At 39.6% G+C, this 14,660-nt stretch overlaps 2 protein-coding genes across 5 annotated transcripts in view; both read left to right on the top strand.

The window, feature by feature from the left end:
• Positions 1-12,342, top strand: part of LOC110855955 (unconventional myosin-Ib) — a 57,326-nt gene extending 44,984 nt beyond the window's left edge. For all 3 annotated transcript variants that reach the window (XM_022104393.2, XM_022104392.2, XM_035856631.1), the window contains 18 exons: positions 768-910; positions 1,336-1,647; positions 2,323-2,667; positions 4,449-4,608; positions 4,718-4,834; positions 4,907-5,019; positions 6,424-6,643; positions 6,719-6,864; positions 7,052-7,105; positions 7,190-7,332; positions 7,399-7,429; positions 7,850-8,051; positions 8,131-8,308; positions 8,724-8,975; positions 9,052-9,222; positions 10,462-11,311; positions 11,743-11,842; positions 11,930-12,342. In XM_022104393.2, coding sequence (XP_021960085.2) covers positions 768-910; positions 1,336-1,647; positions 2,323-2,667; positions 4,449-4,608; positions 4,718-4,834; positions 4,907-5,019; positions 6,424-6,643; positions 6,719-6,864; positions 7,052-7,105; positions 7,190-7,332; positions 7,399-7,429; positions 7,850-8,051; positions 8,131-8,308; positions 8,724-8,975; positions 9,052-9,222; positions 10,462-11,311; positions 11,743-11,842; positions 11,930-12,087 — 3,695 coding nt within the window. In that variant the 3' untranslated portion in view covers positions 12,088-12,342. The remainder of the gene's footprint in view (positions 1-767; positions 911-1,335; positions 1,648-2,322; positions 2,668-4,448; positions 4,609-4,717; positions 4,835-4,906; positions 5,020-6,423; positions 6,644-6,718; positions 6,865-7,051; positions 7,106-7,189; positions 7,333-7,398; positions 7,430-7,849; positions 8,052-8,130; positions 8,309-8,723; positions 8,976-9,051; positions 9,223-10,461; positions 11,312-11,742; positions 11,843-11,929) is intronic.
• A 235-nt stretch (positions 12,343-12,577) lies between these two features.
• Positions 12,578-14,479, top strand: LOC110855981 (transforming acidic coiled-coil-containing protein 3). Of its 2 annotated transcripts, XM_035856678.1 has the most exons (4): positions 12,578-12,752; positions 12,908-13,123; positions 13,621-13,770; positions 14,164-14,479. In XM_035856678.1, the coding sequence occupies exons 2-4, from the start codon at positions 12,921-12,923 to the stop codon at positions 14,375-14,377; spliced, it is 567 nt and encodes a 188-aa protein (XP_035712571.1). In that variant the 5' UTR covers positions 12,578-12,752; positions 12,908-12,920; the 3' UTR covers positions 14,378-14,479. The 2 variants fall into 2 exon arrangements, with proteins under 2 accessions (XP_035712571.1, XP_021960113.1); XM_022104421.2 differs by having other exon boundaries at positions 12,578-13,123.
• The last annotated feature ends 181 nt before the right edge of the window (positions 14,480-14,660 follow it).

Genomic DNA, 14,660 nt, shown 5'->3' with positions numbered 1-14,660 from the left:
TAAATTGGTGATCGATTCATACTAGTTTGCTAAAAATCCGAGAGCATACGCTGGGAGACCTCCATTTTGAGTCAGTCTTTTAATATATTTTTTCGTCTTTTCGACGGAATTCGTGTTGAATGGATATCAAACTTTATGTTGTACAACAAGAAAACTGTCATTTTGCTCCCGTCGTGATAAGCTATCGACAAAAGGTTTGACATGTGTCCTCCTGTGCACATTCGTCATTTGTAGCGGAGGAGGAGGAAATGCAACATTGATAGGAAAAAGGAGCTCATAAATGTCACTGGTTTGTCACAATGCTTGGTTTACACGATTTATCATCCTTTCAATTATTTTCTACTAAAGATTAGATGCAAATCAAGGTCATAAATAATTAGGAAAAATGCTGCCATTCTCATAAAGTCAACATCATTATCGCACCGTCGGTTGGTGGATTAATCAGATTTTGCAAAGGAGCGGATGGGAGAAAAGTCGGCTTGCTTAATAAGTAAAACAGGAACTTTGATACTAAACTTATTAATACGAAATATAATAATAATTGAATTGGCTATAAAATTATGGCTCGAGTCGAGTCATTTGTGCCGAGCTTGTTGTCGGAGGTGGGTGTTTGGTTGGCAAAAAATGTTGCGAAAATAAATAAATGGCGAACAGGCCGATCCTTCGGAAATCGATCCTTCGGAATCCATTAAATCGCTCTCCAAGTTATTCTTGGTACACGACTTATACGCAGAATGAGAGTGAAATTGTGATTGTGAAATTTCCAGAAGTGGTCCGGATTGGTGGGGACATTTTGGGAGTGTCAAACTGCTCCTCGAACGTGCAAAATGACAAGTTGGGAGTTGGCGTGGTTCATGGGATTCCTTTTCTACAGAGGGATCACAGGGAGAGAGAGAGGGATGCGACGCAGGTACGTACGAAATTTAATGCTTATCACGAAAATGGTCGAAAGCAGCATATTTTTGATCATTTCTCGGGTGTGGGAATTTATTTTACAATTTTGGACGACAAATTTGTAGAGAAAGTCGTTGCCCATTTTGGAAAATGCAAACTCCAAATTTTGACACTTTTTCAAAGATGAGATCTCAAGTTTAAGAAGCCTGCAGAAAAATTGGACCTTGTTGAAAATAACTCAAAAAACTCAGCGTCATTTCATTAATCAACTCACTGACTATGAATTTGTCGTCCAGAATTTTAAAATAAATTCCCAGAAGCGAGAAATGCTTAAAAAATGTGCTGATTTTTGACGATTTTGGTGACAAATCCTCATCGAGTCCAACGTTAATCTGCCTCATTAAAATTGTGTATAAAACAAATTCGCACTAATTTTTGCAGAGTCAGGGAAGTGGGAGCTGTGTAATAAACTCGAATTCCGGCGGAGCTGGGAGTGGTTCAGTAATTTTGGGTTCGAACGTGACCACTTCGTCGCCCTCGGAAAGTTCGTTCGGCGTGTCGAACAAGTCCCTGGAGCGTCCGGGGAAGGGGATTTCCTCGCACAAATCGTCCCCCGGGGGCCACTCGAAGATCAACAAGCGGAGGAAGGTGAACTTGGCGGAGGTTGATGATCTCATCCATCTGAGCGGACCTTTGACGGAGGATGCCATCATAAGATGCATCCAGGCCAGGGTGGCGGCAGGCAGATGCTCGGTAAGGGGGACACATTTGCTAAAATTGGGATGCAAATATTAGTGTGATGGGCAGAGGGAGGATATGTATTTATTTCAAATTTTTCATTTGATGACAACCAACAGTCAAATTTATGCTTTATCTAACTCGCATAGATGACAAAAATTTCAAAATATTTTTACATGTTGGAATATATTTCTTTTTCATATATATATTTCATATATGACATATTTATATATATTTCCACTATTATTTGAAAAATGTGTATTTTTTTCATATTATTTCTATACAAAAAATCGTATATTTTGTAAATATTTGAAAGATACGAGACGATTTTTTTTGCTCAAAGACATTCGATAACTAAAAATCCGGAGCATTATTCTGAAATATCTTTACGAAATTTGATATTCTTATATTTTTTCGCACATGCATAATTCATAAATATTTTGGCGTTTTTTTCGTAAATACATATTAAATGCACCTACATATTTAAGCCTACATACATATTTAACCTACATATTTAAGCGATTTTTCATAAATACGTACATACATATTCCCCCTTTGATGATGAGCTATGTATGTATGGTACCTAAAAGTTTAATGACGGCAGGTACCTAAAACCTAAAGAATGTACCCGACGCAAAATTCCATTCCTTAATTTAGCATTTGAACATGATTTATGTTTCATTTTTTAAGGTGTACATGGGTCCCATTTTGCTGATGACGAATCGTCTCACGTCGACGAACGATCCCCTCACGCTGGCCTCCACGGCGGACTGCCCCATCGCCTCCGACCTCAAGAAAATCGTGGTGGAAACGTTGCGCCAACAAGCGGACACGGGTTACCCGCAGGCCCTGATTTTGTCGGGGGTTTCGGGTGCGGGGAAGACGCACACGTCCATGCTCATCGTCCGACAACTCTTCCTCCTCGCCGGAGGTGGTGTCAGTTCCGACGCTTTCAGACATTTGAGTGCTTCCGTGACCGTGCTGAGGTCACTCGGCACGGCGACGACGGTGCTAAACAGGAATTCAAGTAGAGTGGTGAGTGGTTCATACTTACAATGGAGGTCTCCCAACGTATGCTCACAGAATTGGACCAAATTAGTGTCAATCGATCACAAATATAATTAGTATGAAATTTTCAAACGACACTATCTGCGAATGCTCAAGTTTAGCGGAGATATTTCAATAAAAAGAGGAGAAAACGCACCCCAAGGCTGGCAAATTTTTCATTTTCAAAATTTGCTGTCCATTTTTCTCGCTTTGGATGCAAATATCTCGGCTAAACTTGAGCATTGGGAGATAGTTCCATTTGCAAATTTCATACTAATTATATTTGTGATCGATTGACACTAATTTCGTCCAAATCTGTGAGCATACGTTGGGAGACCTCCATTGTTAAAATGGAGGTCTCCCAGCGTATGCGATCCGATTTTCAGCAAATTAGTGTCAATCGATTGCAAATTTAATTAGTGTGTAATTTGGAAACGACGCGACCTTCCAATGGGCACGTTTGCCAGAGATATTTGCATCCCAAGCGGACAAAAAGCGCCGTAAATTTGGAAAGTGTGAAATTTGTTAACTTTTTAAGGCACATTTTCTCCTCTTTGGATGCAAATATCTTCGCCAAACCTCCATTGTCTTGGGCAAACATTTTTTTAATGAATTCGGACACAGATGAATAAAAAATTGAATGAGTAAATAAGTGGCTAGTTTTATAAAAATGACGTGAATTGTTGTCCAAAATTTTATAGCAAGTGTGTGCCAAATTACAAAACTCATCCTTTCAATCTAACTTGCAAAATAGTTTGTCACATTTATTTAAAATAAGTTAAACGGCGTTAAACAATTAAATTGTTTACAAAATGATAAAGAAGGGTATCTGTTATGGTGATCGTTTTGGGCTAAATTTCTTTGAATTTTGCATTATTCTGATCAGTAATTAAGGCGATATTTTGGGATAATATATTTTATCAAAATCCGGTTGGTTGTCAGTGGTTTTTGATTAGTAAATAGGGCTCAATGATTCATACCCCGATTTAAGGCTTGGGGAACCGGTTTGCCAGTCTGTCTGTTCGTATGTCTGTTCATTTTCAACTTCGTCAAATGAACCCCGATTGATTAAAAACTTGACGATTTGGCAGATTATACTATCAAACAATTATTCAGTGTGTCTACTATAACTCGAAGGGACCCGTTTGAGTCCCTTCCAACCCACGAATGTAATTACCGTTTTTATCTTATCGGGCTTTGGTGTATAGGCATTGAAAATGTTATGCAAAATGGTAGCAACGCGCAACATGGTTACCATTTTATTAATACCTGTGGTAATTTAGCATGGTTTCCATTTTATTCCCTGTTTTTTGATGCATTTGAATTTATTGCTCGAAATCTAGAAATGTACCATCTTAAATTCTTTGATGAAAAATCACCAATAGTATAACCATCAACATATGCAAATATTTACAAAATCGTTAGTGGGCTTCGTATTTTAATTTGCGTTTTTGTTTTTGGCCTATCTAAATACGTGTTAAACATAGCCCAGGAGAATATTTGTTTCTCCACTTGTGGACATGTACCATTCCTGAAAATTTCAGGAATGGTAGTTTGAAAGTTGTTTGATATCGTATAAAAAAATCAGAAAAATCGTTCGTGGGCTTCATCGTTTTATAATTCATCGAAATTTAGCCCAATACGATCGTCTTAATAGATACCAAGCTTTGTGATCGATAAACGATAAGTCTGAGGATGAGAGCATAAGTTGGGAGATCTCCATATGATGGGGAAGGGTGTAATAATAAGAGGGTGGTGATTGATTGCAGGGTCACTTCATCGAGGTGCAGGTGACTGAAGGGACGGTGTACCGGACGAAGGTGCACTGCTACTTTTTGGACCAGACGAGAGTGGTCAAGACTCCGGTGGATGAGAAGAATTACGACATTTTCTACCAAATGTTGGCCGGCCTGAGTCATGAGGAGCGAGGTAAGGAATGTGCATCTACATATGTACATACAAAGTGATGAGAAAGAGGACGCGTGAGAATGTATGCACGCGAGAATGACTTTGTATTAATTTGGCATGACAATTGCAGAACGACTGCACCTGGGTCATCACACGGTGGAGACGCTCCGCTATCTGAACAGGGCGGACTGTCGAACCGATGAGAAGGAAGATAAGCGCAGGTTTCTCGACTGGAAAACGTCACTCGGTAAGAATTCACAATTTTGTGTGCATGCATAGCTGGCGAGTAGTAGAATTTTGAAGTCGGGATTTAAACCAGGATTGTTGGGGATCCCATTTCTGGATGTGGTGCGCGTCCTGGCCGCAGTGATCCTGATGGGAAACGTGCAGTTCAGGGAGTCCTCGTCCTCCTGCATGGAAATGGACATCAAGGTACGAATTGGTTCTGCAGCATTTTTTACCAACCAAAAATTTATGATTGACACGTAAACCATGTTCAACCCAGATTATGTTTTAATCATGTCAGCTCAGTTTGAAAGAACAACTCTTTAGAAAGAATATTTAGTTTGGAACTTGTCCAGATGCGGAAAATTCAGAGCGTCATGGACGCCGCAAGTTCGCGAAAGCTTGGTTTTTGAGCTGAATTTGTACCGCAGCTCAGTCTTTATCGCATTGATTCCTCCTGAATACCGAGCGTTTTCGCGAACTTGGGGCGCCCGGAATTTGCTGAATTTTGCGCAAGTTTCGCACTAAATGTTGTTTCTAAAGAGTTTGTCTTTGAAAAGAAGGTGGCCAAAAAATAATTTGGAATGAACATGGTTTGGGTCCCCACTGTGAAAAACTTATCATTTATCATCAGAGTGAGAAACTTTATGCTGACTTTAGTTTCTTGATCTTGTTTTGTTTTTTCTCTTTGTTTATGATGCCACAGATTTTATCCGTGATAATGACGGACTGAAATCAAGTCCAGCTAGTTGAGTATGCTAATTCTGTTATCTTGTTTAAGTTGAGATGAGACTGATTTCGTTTGCATTTATTGAATGAACGAAACATGACATTTTTCTAGTTTTGTGTATCAATTTCATCTCCTGGACGAAAGTCAAGGTCAGAGTTCAAGGTTCTCTCTTCAAGATTGAATTTTACTTTATTTGCCATTTAAGGTTCTCTTAATTGCATAATTAGAATAATTAGAGGGAAGAATGGACCTCGGTACGTATAATTATCACCCCAAATTTGATCTCTGTATCGACTTTGGAGCAAAGCCTGATCGAAATTGGAGTTCTAATGGGCGATAAAATTACCTTTTATGATTACTCCTTCGACACCTCAAACTGTTTTACAAACTTTTGCTACGCCTTGGCGTGGCCACGTCTTTGTTTATTTTTCTCGCTTTGCTTGACACATCTCCAACTCAAAACAATGACACTATTTTTTTGTGCTTGGAAATCCGGGTGTGTGTGGAGTGCAGTAGAGTGGCCACGGAAGTGTGGGGACAATGTCCCCAAAGGTTATTTGATGTCCATATCGTCTGTCCATCTTATGTAAACCACCCCCTCCATTATTCTACAATGTTAATGTCCCCACGCCTTCCGCGGTCACTGCATGGTGAAGTGGTATCAAGAAATCAGGATGATTTTCTTACCCACGCAGCAGCGCATTTAAGAACTGCATTCCATTTGTTTTAACTTTCTGGAACCGGTTTGAACTCGGTCCCATTATTTTCATCCGAGGATGACATGCATGCGACGAGAGTAAATCCGGGATCAGATCAGTCAGAGGCGAATTATAAATAAATGCGGTGACGGAATTAAAATCTGTGTGTATTTTTGTTTTCAGGGAGAATCTGAGCTGCAATCGGCCGCGGCGTTGTTGGGAGTGTCAGAATCCGCGTTGAAGCAAGGATTGACCATGCGCACGCATAATGCTCGCAATCAACTCGTGAGATCTCGAGTGGACGCGAATTCCTGCAACTTTAGTCGCGATTCTTTAGCAAAGTCGCTCTACACGAGGACCGTGGCGACCATTGTGAGGAGAGCGAATAGTCTGAAACGTTTGGGTATACGATTTTTAATGAGTCAGGATAATTGATAATTTACGGGTTAATTAATTGTTGGTTCAATCCTATGTGCAGGATCGAATTCCGGAACGTTAAGTTCCGATTCAGCAGATTCTGTTCATAATCAGGCCGAGGTTGCGAGTCAACACGCCTCCACCGTGGGGACGGCGGGGTCCAAAGCGTCGAAATCTATGACCGCGCTTAACAACGCGGTGCGACAGGTGAGAAAAATTGGAATAATTTTGATAACCAAAGTTTAACATAAAATGGAGGTTTCCTAGCGTATGCTCTCCGATTTTGTTTGATGAAATGAGTGTCGATCAATCACAAACTTAATCGGAGAGCATTCGTTGGGAGACCTTCATTGTGAGTGGCATGAGAATTAATGAAAACTAATTCAAAAACTAGACGACGGATGGGTTCATCGGGATTTTGGACATGTTTGGCTTTGAAGATGTTCGGGTATGGCGATAAGAAAGAATGATAATTTAGTTTGATTTGTTACTTATCGATATTTGTTTTACATGATTGACGCCGTATATTTAGCCGAGTCATTTGGAGCAATTGTGCATTAATCTGTGTGCCGAGACGATGCAGCATTTCTACAGCACGCACATATTCAAAGCGTCCATCGAATCGTGTCGTGACGAAGGGATTCAGAGCGACTGGGAAGTCGAATACCTCGATAAGTATGTGACTCTAGGTTATCTAAATATTTAGGGTGATAAGCTAACATACGTAATTGTTAATTGCAGTGTGCCATGTATTGACCTCATATCATCGCTGGTAAGAGAAAGAGTTATTAACTTATAGGACTCGATGAATAATGGCCAAAATCATAAGATTTTTAATCACTTCTCGGCTCTGGGAATTTATTTTAAAATTCTGGACGACAAATTTGTAGAGCAGGGAGATCCCGATTTAAAAAAAAATACACTCAAGATTTTGACACTTTTTGAAGGAGATCTCAAGTTTAAGAAGCCTTCAGAAAAATTGGAACTCATCGAAACTGGCCATAAAAACTCACCGCCATTCCAATAATCAACTCACTAGCTGCAAATTTGTCGTCCAGATTTGTAAAATAAATTCCCAGAGAAATGATTAAAAATGTGCTGATTTTGACAATTTTGGTGATAATTTATCGAGTCCTGCGCTATCCACTCGAGTAGTAGTTCCTAATTTACGAAATTATTGCAATATTTGCAGAGAACCGGTCTCCTGTCCATGTTGGATGTTGAATGTAGTGCGAGGGGAACGGTGGAGAGCTACGTGGAAAAGGTGACCTCGGTGCACAAGACGAATTCGCGACTCGTACCTATCGACAGATCTGCGGCTGTGACGGATCTACGCTCATTTTCTGTGCAACACTATGCCGGAAAAGTGGTCTACAATTGTACAGAATTTCTCGGTGAGGAGGAGGAAATATTAAGGAAAATGATTTATGTATGGGAGCAGTGTAAAAATTTGGTTTGATTTGGTGTTGTTAGATACGAACCGAGACATTTTGGCGGACGATTTGGTCGCCGTATTTCACAAGCATCGATGCTCATTTGGCTTTGCGAGCCATTTGTTCTCTTCCGAACTGAAGATTTTGGGGGCTGGTGGGATGGAACCGAGCCCAAGGGGGATCTCTTTCCGGATTTCGCCAACCTCACATACTGAACTGTTAGTAAAGAAAAAGCTGAAAATAATTAATTTCTAGTGACAATGCAACCTTTTTTAAAGTTACACTGGGATTTTCTAGCGAGTTATATCAAAAAATCGAGCTAAAAATTAGGAATTAGATGGCACTTTTATTTTCGTTGAATGGCCCCTTTCAAGAAAACTTGGGGGAAAAGCTCATTTTCTGAGCAAATTTTCTCTCGCGTTTTCCTCCACGAGGCAAAAACAAAGGCCGATGTGGGAACTTTGTCTCCTAATATTTTTATTCAAAGAGGCTGCTCAACGGGAAGATAAGTGTCATGTGACTTCTAATTTTTGGCCTGATTTTGTTAAATAACTCGCTACAAAATCCCCGTGTAGCTTGAAAAAGGTACTTGGTTTTAGCAGTTTATGAATGTTTCTTATCGTAATTTTTCAGGCTCAATGGGGACGAACCCGTCTCAACGCTTACGCAAGACTTTCACACTCGGCTGGACAACCTGCTGCGGACCTTGGTCCATGCAAAACCTCATTTCATCCGGTGTATCAAAATCAACCAAAGCGAACAATCCGACCTCTTCGATCGCCACGTTGTTTCGAAACAGTTGAGAGCGTTTCAAGTTTTGGAAACGGTGAATCTCATGGCGAACGGGTATCCGCATCGGATGAGGTTTAAGGCCTTTAATGCAAGGTTGGAAGAATTATCAATTTGTTATATTTTATAATTAATTAGCAGAATAATTAATCAATTAACATTTTCTTGTTAGATACAAACTGCTGGGTCCATTTCATCAATTGTCTCGCTCAGAGGAGCGAATTCTGGAAGATTGTCAACTAATTTTGGACTGTTTTGACAATTCTGTGGCAAGTTGTCATGCAAGGGATCGAAGAAATATCAGTATTTCTTGGGCGGTCGGAAAGAGGCACATTTTTCTCAGGTACGTATGCATTTACTGTTTTTTAATCGGCTTTTTAGCCCGAGTCAGGACTGACGTGCGCGTCATGGTGTCAAAAAAAGTCGCACAATTTTGAATTTCAATACAATTTTTATGTAATTTTGACTTTTTCCTGGGTAAAATATAGTACATTTTATTCCTGAGGAAGTCACCTGGTCGAGTTTTGAGATGCATTTTCTGATCATGTTAATTACCGCACGTTGCTAAATATTTCTTGATTTGGATATGCTTAAACACGACGTCAAAAATGCATTTGTATGTAAAGAAGGGTCGTAAAGTTGGTTAAAAGATTCGATACTCTTCAGTTAGGTAAATCATGATTAGGAAGTTGAAGGCTAGATATTTTTATGAAATCTTGGTTTTCTACTGGATAAAATAGTATGCAATTTTGTTTCTGAGAAGATATCCATCTGAATCTAGTCGAATCGTACGATGCATTTCCTAAACTCTTTATTCCAATTCCAAACTTTATGCACAGTTGGACGTCAAAAATGAAATTTTGTGAAAAAATTTATTTAAAAGCAATTACAAGATGTGCTATAGTTCGAAATTCTAATTTAGAAATTCAGTGAAGTTTTAACACAATTTTGATTTTCTGTGGGATAAGTAAAACAAAATACTATTTTTTCCTGGGAGCACACTACACGCGAATCCGGACTAGTTTAATGTTCGATTTTGTAAACTTTTAAACTATCGATTTAGATTTACGCTAAATATTTCTGGATTTGGAAATGTACCAGTTCGACGTCAAAATGCATTTGTGTAAAAAAATGGATAGAAATTTGATTAAAAGATCGTTCAATTTGTGATTGACTAAATATGAGACGCTATTTTTTTAATGGAATTTGGACTTTTTGCGGAATAAAATAGACTACAATTTTGCTTCTGAGGAGGATCCGAATCTGGTTCAATATTACGCATTTTCGAAACTTTTTAATATAAAATGTGAATTGGTTGTTTGACTGTTGATCGATTACGTTTGTAAAACTTATCCAATCGAGTTGGAATTTTGCACATGCAAAATTTGGAAATCATGTTGGAAGATGAGCAAAATCTGTGGAAAAATAGAAAAGTTGTCGTGATCGTATTATACCAACCTCAATTATTGTAACAACCTGACTCGGGCTAAATAATAAGGCTGCACTGTGCCTTTAAAAAAATACAGAATCCGAAAAATTGCGAATTATTGCGTAATCTAAATAACTCTTGTCCCCCTTTTAGCGAGGGTGCCCGCCAGCAACTCGAGTCATTCCGGTCTTCTGCTCGAACCCGTGCCGCCACGCTGATCCAGTCCACGTGGCGGGGTTTCCACTGCCGCCGTCGGTGGCCCATGCTCCGCCAAAGCTTCCAGCACCACCAACACCATCGCCACTACCCCGCAGAAGAAGACCTTCCTCCGAGTCTACCTCCGCCAAATCCACACCAATTTTCGAACGGGTCTCATTTTACGACGCAACCTTTCGGACATTCCACCACGCTTCCTCGGCAGCACTGTCCCTCGAACGGAATGGGACCACCGCCCGTCCCACAAACGTCTTATCCAGTGAAACCTTATCATCAACAAGTCACCACGACTAATAATTTGTATCCCGGGTATTCTGCGGCGTCGACGCTGCGTCATTCGTCCCTGATAAGTGCTCCTCCTCCACAGTCGTCCCAATCTCTGCCCCATTTGCAGAGGACCCAGCCCCTACTTTCGCCATCGACCACGACCCTTCCAGTTCCCGTTCCTAGGAGGGAAGCGTCCACTTCAAATCCGGAAATGCATCACAACAACCACCCGAAAAATCTGCCTTCTTCCGGTTCCGTGAGTGTGACGAGTAGCCTGTCCCCACCGATTTTGCCCCCAATCACGCCCACGAATGGACACACGATTGCGACAGCGACCACGGTGGCGACGAATGGTGGGACGCAGTCGCTGTGTAGTAGTAGTAATCACAGTAATAATTCGAGTGGGGCGAGACCTCCGAGGCCGCAGCCGATTAGTGGGACACCCCCACCACAGGAACAGCAGGAGAGGTGTGACCCCAAATTGGTGCAGCAGACTTGTTCGATGTTTGGGTTGGATATGGTGAGTGTTGGTGCAAGTGTTATCAGAATTTTAACGTAGGACTCAATTACTTATCACCAAAATCAGCACATTTTTGATAATTTCTCGACACTTGGAATTTATGTTTAAAATTCTGGAAGACAAATTTGTAGAGCAGGGAGTCGCCAATTTGTTTAAAATATATATACCCTCCAGGTTTTTACAGTTTTTGAAGGAGGAGATTTCAAGTTGAAGAAGCATTCATAAAAATTGAGACTCGTCGAAATTGGCTGAAAAAATTACGGAGATTTAGTTTTAACTATATAATCAACTCACTGACTACAAATTCGCCTTTCAGAATTTTAAAATAAGTTCCCAGTGCAGAGAAGTGGGTTGTTTTTCACGATTTTGGTGATAAGTCATCAAATCCTACGTTGATGACGACGATGCTAATAGATTTATTCTTGATGCAGGAGCGACCCCCTCCACTCCCACCCAGTCGATCATACACAGTGACAGGAAACACGAAATTGGGGTATCCACAAACCCGGGTGATGAAGATGACTTATCCAGGTAAATATGCGTCCAATAAATAATTAAGGAAATGACCAAGAAATAATAACTTTGATCTAAAATTAATCTTTTTCTTGTCCCATGCAGATGAAGGCACCCCGTCCGACATCCGTTTGTTGAAGGGGGACTCGGTGACGGTGATTGGGACGTCGCCACGCCGGGGTCATCTCATGGTGGAAGTGAAGAACAGAACGCTGCACGTGCCTTTCCAATACCTCGAACTTAAAACGACTTCCGAGCCTTAAATATTGAACCGATTTCTTTAAACTGAACTCATTAAATTAAATTAATTTATGTAATGTACATTAATTTTAAATCGGTTTCCTCATCTCGTGATACGGAATCAATTAATTAGGATATTAATTTATAACTATGTATTTTTATTTTACCCAGTATTGTTTTTTTTACACGGACAAAGTGCAATTTGTACAAAATGATTGTGTTCTCAGAGGAAAAAAAGATATGATTTCGATTAAATTCATTATGATGAAAGTTTACAAAGTTTACGAGTTATTTATTAGATTACGAGATCGTCGTAGATCTTGTTTTTGCATAAATTGTATAGGTGCGTGGGCGTAGGAGAGAATTGCATTTCATCGTAAATTATTACGATGCAGTCCTAATACTATTACGATTCGTAAGCATTTGCATAAACAAGTTGGTTGCTATTAAAGTCAAGCGTTGGTGGTGATGATGTCCAAATATGGAGCGGTTTCATTGGCTCTGTCCACTTTTAAAAGAATTCACAGTCGACGTTGGTCCATTCTTTGAGTAAAATTGAGCTTAGAAATTTGTTGTGAAATTATTTTTGGTAAAATTGAGCTTACAAATTTGTAAAAATTTCAAAAGGTTTCTAGAAATTTAAATTTGTTAGCCAGATTTGGACAATTTCGGAGCCCCCTGCTGCGAAGTAGGATTTTATCAATTGAAATACGTATTTTTTCGTCGTCCGCGTTGTCATCAGTGATGATGATGATCTCTCAATAATTTACATAATTTGTGGATTTTTTGTGTGAATATTTGTGCCGTAATAAATACTTGAATAATAACGGCGTAATTAAATAGGCGTCATCTCACAATGTCCAGTTTTGGGGATGGTTTTGGGAACTTCAGTAACAATCGGATGGGCGGAGGTGGTGGTGGTAGGCGTGGATTTCGGGAGGACGAAATTGACGAGAAAGTGAACAAAGTCATCAGTGAAAAGGAGTCCGCACTCGCCGAACGGGATCTAGCCTTAGAAGATTTAAGAAATGTGGAGACCGCATTTTCAGAGTTGCACAAGTGAGACTTTTTATAGAATTTATTCAGATTTATTTACATATTAGAACATTGTTCATATGGAATGGAAAATTATTTATTAACATAAACATAATAGAATTTGGTTTAGATTTATTTGCCGTAATGTACATTTGTATGTCGGACTGGATGAATAATCGCCAAAATTAGAAGATTTTAAAAAATTTCTCGGGTCTGGGAATTTATTTTGAAATTCTGGACGACAAATTTGCAGAGCTGTAGTCGTTCAAAATTAAAAATAAATGGAGAATCCAGATTTTGACACTTTTTGAATGAGGAGATCCCAAGTTTAAGAAACCTTCAGAAAAACTGGAACTTCTGACTGAAAAAATTCACCCCTATTCCATTAATCAACTCACTGACTACAAATTGTCGCCCAGAATTTTAAAATAAATTTCCGGAGCGGAGAAATGATTAAAAATGTGATGATTTTGACGATTTTGGGGATGAGTCCTATGTTAAGTTTGCCTTTTTGTGTGCAGGAGGTATGAGCGTGCCAAGACGGTGATGGACAATTTGAAACAGAATGAAGAACTGCTCAAAGCAAGGGACGCACAACTCGTGAATAAAGTCGAAATGAAAGATCAGCAACTCGTCAAATTAAGGGAGGAAGTGACACAAAAGCTGGAACAGTAAGTGCAGGATTAACTGACGATAGACGTATCCCAGCGTAAGCTCTCCGATTTCGAGATCACAAATTTGATTAGGATGAAATTTGCAAAAGGCACGATCTCCCAATGGGCACATTTGGCAGAGATATTTGCATCCGAAGAGTAGAAAACGCGCAGTAAATGCAGAAAGTGTAAAATTCGTCAACTTTGTTAGAATGTGATTTAGCTTTTTCGGATGCAAATATTTCTGCCAAATGTGACCCCTAAGAATAGGTCGTATCTTTTGCAAATTTCATATTACTTAAATTTGTGCTCTATTTCCACTAATTTACTCAAAATCGGAGAGTTTACGCTGGGAGGCCTCCATTGTTAGGGAATAATAATTCGTAATTATGTTTCATTGATTTTATCCAGAATGTATTCCGACTATGAGAAGAAGGCACAAAGTATTGAAGCAGAGAATACCCGGTTGCGAGCCCAGATTCGGAAATCGGAAATGAAGATTTCCACCCTGGAGAGCGATTTGGAGCAAAAGACGAAGGAAAATGCGCAGCTTCACGTCTTGTGCGATGACCTTATCAATGGCAGCAGCGGTGGAGGTGGTGGAGGGACCGGGAGGTTATCTTAGCTTGATTAGTGATTGGACAGTCGCAGCAGTTACTATAAATGTTCTTGTTCGTTATAATGTTAAATTGTGTACAGTAATAAAATAAATATTATCACGCCTTGGTTTTCGTTTTGCGTGTAAAAATTTGTAAAAATGACTAAAAATCGTCCTCCAATTTAACGACGATCATGATGAGCATGTTAAATTCGCCTTCGTACATATTATTTAGGCAGTTGGCAAAATTACATTTTTAAAATTTCCGTAATTTCATCAATTTTTTGTGTTTAGTAAAAATTTTCGGAGA

This window comes from Folsomia candida, unplaced genomic scaffold, assembly GCF_002217175.1.
Source record: "Folsomia candida strain VU population unplaced genomic scaffold, ASM221717v1 Fcan01_Sc014, whole genome shotgun sequence".
NCBI classification, from domain to species: domain Eukaryota; kingdom Metazoa; phylum Arthropoda; class Collembola; order Entomobryomorpha; family Isotomidae; genus Folsomia; species Folsomia candida.
The sequence above is the reverse complement of the archived record's forward strand: the minus strand, read 5'-3'. Positions and strand labels throughout refer to the sequence as shown.